General features: G+C 41.7%; 1 protein-coding gene across 1 annotated transcript in view; it reads left to right on the top strand.

Annotated features, from left to right (window-relative positions):
• Positions 1–212: 212 nt before the first annotated feature.
• Positions 213–3,826, top strand: part of TAT (tyrosine aminotransferase) — a 27,476-nt gene continuing 23,862 nt past the window's right edge. Inside the window, exons 1-2 of the mRNA XM_018555880.1 lie at positions 213–472; positions 1,970–2,074. Coding sequence (XP_018411382.1) covers positions 235–472; positions 1,970–2,074 — 343 coding nt within the window. The 5' untranslated portion in view covers positions 213–234. The remainder of the gene's footprint in view (positions 473–1,969; positions 2,075–3,826) is intronic.

Raw genomic sequence — 3,826 nt, 5'->3', positions numbered from 1 at the left:
CTGAAAAGAAAAAAATATTATTTTTGGGTTGTGAAAATATTAAATAAAATATCTTTAAGAATATTACTTAAAAAAGGTATTTTAGAATTGTTTTATTTCATTATTCGGCTATTAAATGGCTCATATTCATGTTTTTGATATCAATTAATTTTTTCTTGTATAAATAAATATGCTTTATCTAAAATCTCATACTACTTCCCTTGTTAATACTTCTTATATCCCCTCACAGCAGAAATGCAGACGGACACCTATGTAATTCAGGTGAATGGCTCCTCGGTCCACCCTAAAGTCCTGGATGTACATGTCAACATTCAGGGAACAAATGGCATTGAGAAGATCAAAATCAGAAAACCGAGGTGGTCAGTACGGGCTTCTGAGATGTCGAAGAAAACATTTAATCCCATCCGCGCTATTGTGGACACCATGAAAGCTACGCCCAATCCTAACAAGCCAATGATTGCCTTGTCTATAGGTCAGTGTGTTATTTTACACACACACACACACATATATATATATATACACACACACTATATTTTTGACTTGACATCTATTTCTGGGATCCAATAAATACACTTTGGAAAAGAAGGTTGACTGGTTGTGTTCTACACATCCTTTACCCATCACGTACTGTATATCTATATTTTTAATATATTAAAAACTGCCCAGGTGCACTCCAAGCAATTAGAACGGTGTCCCATCCAGTGGAAGAGGCACTTATGGGTCTTGTAAAGAGGCAACATAGATACCGTACATTTCTATTTAATATTTATATATAACAACAAACAGTATCAACCAAATACCATTTGTGAGTGGACTGACCCAAATATGCATGTTGTGACGGATCGTGAGTTTGGCACTAATTGTGAACAAACGTCCACCACTCCAATTTAATCCAGTGCTAAATGTATACTTAGTTTAATCCAGTAGTCAATCCCTAAAAATCATTTGTATGAACTTGTATCTCCCGAATCTATCATGATATTAGCCTCCTCCACCAAGGAACAACTTAATTATTGTCCTCCTGCAACTTTTAGTCACAGCCTGGGCGGGGGGGTGGGGTCCTCAGCTGGGGCCATATTGCTAACCTGCAATGTATTCTGTGGAGATGTCCAGGAACTGCCACTTTGGTTTGGTAGAGGGTTGTGGATCACAAGGCTGGTTTAGCTGAACCACAAATCCTTTGTCAGGAAGCAGATACAGTATATTAATTTAAACTGTGTATTTACCTGTCTACTTTGAGTTACATTTTAATGTTTCTAGTAGGGATGCTCCGATACCAAGTACCGTACTCGGAGTCATTAAAAGTACAGATACTTTTCCAGCTCCAAGACTAGACTAGAGAAAAATTCAGAAGTTAGGAGGCGGCTGTCATTTGTAAGGAGCACACAGAGCTCCTGGGATTTGTACATCTCTGATTTTGTTTTTAAGAATATATAAAGGGATGCACAGATACCATTTTTCCAAGTACAAGTACTGATACTTGCCTAAGTACTCACAGATACAAGTACTGACACATTTTTGTTTATTGTCATGTGACAGTTTTCCTAAACAATACAGACTAACGATTTCAGGACAGTGGTGGAGTGCCCGAGCCAGGTCCCAGCTGCAACCGCTGCAACCCTGGTAGTTCTCATGAAAATGCCAAGTATCGGCAATGGTATCTGAACTGGTATCTGGACATCCCTAGTTTCTAGTCAAACATTATCTTAGATTTTTTAAAAAATATATAAGTGCACCTTTATAAATAAAGCAAAAATGAATTGCTTTCCTGCTCCTCGTGCCTACTGGTGGTTGATTGATATATTGTTGTATTGAATAATATCTATATGTTTTTTTTCCCCAGACCTACACTTATAAACTACTGTGCTTTTAATTAATGTACTGTATTGCTTCCCTCATAACATTCAGGTTGGCTGCTTGAGGGAAACGTAAGGATCTTGATCTTGACTACATATCATTTTTGTTATAGGAGACCCTACAATATTTGGGAACCTTCCAACTGACGATGAGGTTACCATAGCTATGAAAGATGCCATTGACTCTCAGAAGTATAACGGATATGCTCCAAGTATAGGTCAGTCACTGCACCCAGGCATTTTTATGTAGGTCTGCTCTTTCAAATTTTCCTAGTTGGCATCAATTTAGTGTTGAATCTGTTTTTATTAGCATTTTCTTAAACAAGTTTCATAACATTCAGTATCAAAACTCAAGAAGGACATAAAAAATCAACAACATGACATCAGGAGCCACGATAAAGCTAAGGCATTTTCTTGGTTACGCATACGAAAAGGATCCTTACCGCTATGACCATATCCACAAAATAAGTATGGTGGGACTCGAGCTTGCGTAGCCAGATATTGTAGACCGTGTCTACATCGCTTAATACCTTTTCCGAACCAACATTTCAAACATCCTGATATGTTAGGAAAGTTGTAGAAAGGGAGGAAACCAGAGAGAGGAGAACTGATAAAGGAGGGAAATAAAGAAAAAAGGAGAGAGGGAGGAAGGAAGGGGAGTAGGGGAGAGGGGGGTCACGGTTCATGAATTGAGGTTGTGTATCATGCTTTCAGGCGTCCCAGTCACCGCCCGGTAGCGTTCAGAGGTAGGATTGTAGGTCGGCGGAGGTGGAAAAGTGAATCCACACACTCCATTGGGATATGAACTTAGGAAAGGCATCAGCATCAGTCGCCATTAGTTCCTCCATCAACATTGTATCATTGACGTGGCTAACCCATTGAGAAAGGGGTGGAGTACTAGATTTCTTCCAATGTAAGGGAATCACTTGCCTAGCTGCGGATAGAATATGTCTAAGTATCATGTTTTTTTGAGATTTCCGGGTTCCCGGCAGGAGTGACAGTAACGCCACAGCTGGTGAGGGTGCCAGGGTATCTCCATATAAATGATTGTAGATCTTAAATATTTGTTGCCAAAAGGATTAAATCATAGGACACGTCCACCATATATGGAGGTACGTGCCTCTTACCTCCTTGCACCGCCAGCAGGTCTCCAGAGAAGTAGGGAAGATCCGATGTATGGAGACCGGGTCTCTGTACCATCTAGTAAGGATTTTGTAGTTTTTTCCTGGGCATATGAGGAGACAGATGATTTGTGGGTGTAATGACAGATGGTGGACCAGTCTGAGTCTGTAAGGTCCCTGTTCAGATCAGCACACCATTTAGTTCTATAACCCAACGGCGCCTGATGAAGAACCTCTCGCAACATCCCATAGATGGCTGATATTGTGTGGCGAGCCCTCTCCGTAGAGACAAGTAAGCGTTCAAAGTCAGTCAGCGGTCTGTGCGCCTGCTCAGAAGTATGAAGTACTGAGCAAAACCCAGACAACTGGAGGTCCAACAGCCAGTTCGCTTGAGGATCTGTAGTAATGGCCTCCGGTGTCACAAATCGGCCAGTAGAAGCATGTATAAAGTCCCTAGCGGTGGGCCAATCATCTCTCTTATATCCCCCTATCGAGGAGATAGCAACCCCCGCAGGGAACAATGAGTTGTCGAATAGAGGGGATAGAGGGCTAGGCAAAGTGGTAAGGGAAGCGGATTTGCTAGTATGCCTACATGTTTTCACAGCTGCAAGTGTGAGAGGGGATGGATGAGGGAAAACTGTAGATTCACATGGAGGGTTCCATAAAAAAGCTCTGAGATCTACTGGGCATAATTCCTGTTCAATCAACACTGAAGGTTTGGGTTGCGACTGGGGAGGTGGGAACCAATCCACAATTCTGGAAAGGAGAGCGGCACTATGGTACATATCTAAGTCAGGTAGCCTTTCCCCCCCCCCCCCCCCCCCGCACCCGCTGTCGGTGGAGTGTTAT

The sequence above is a fragment of the Nanorana parkeri genome, unplaced genomic scaffold, assembly GCF_000935625.1.
Source record: "Nanorana parkeri isolate BGI_ZX_2015 unplaced genomic scaffold, ASM93562v1 scaffold216, whole genome shotgun sequence".
Classification (NCBI taxonomy): Eukaryota; Metazoa; Chordata; class Amphibia; order Anura; family Dicroglossidae; genus Nanorana; species Nanorana parkeri.
This window is presented reverse-complemented; position numbering and strand designations above follow the sequence as displayed.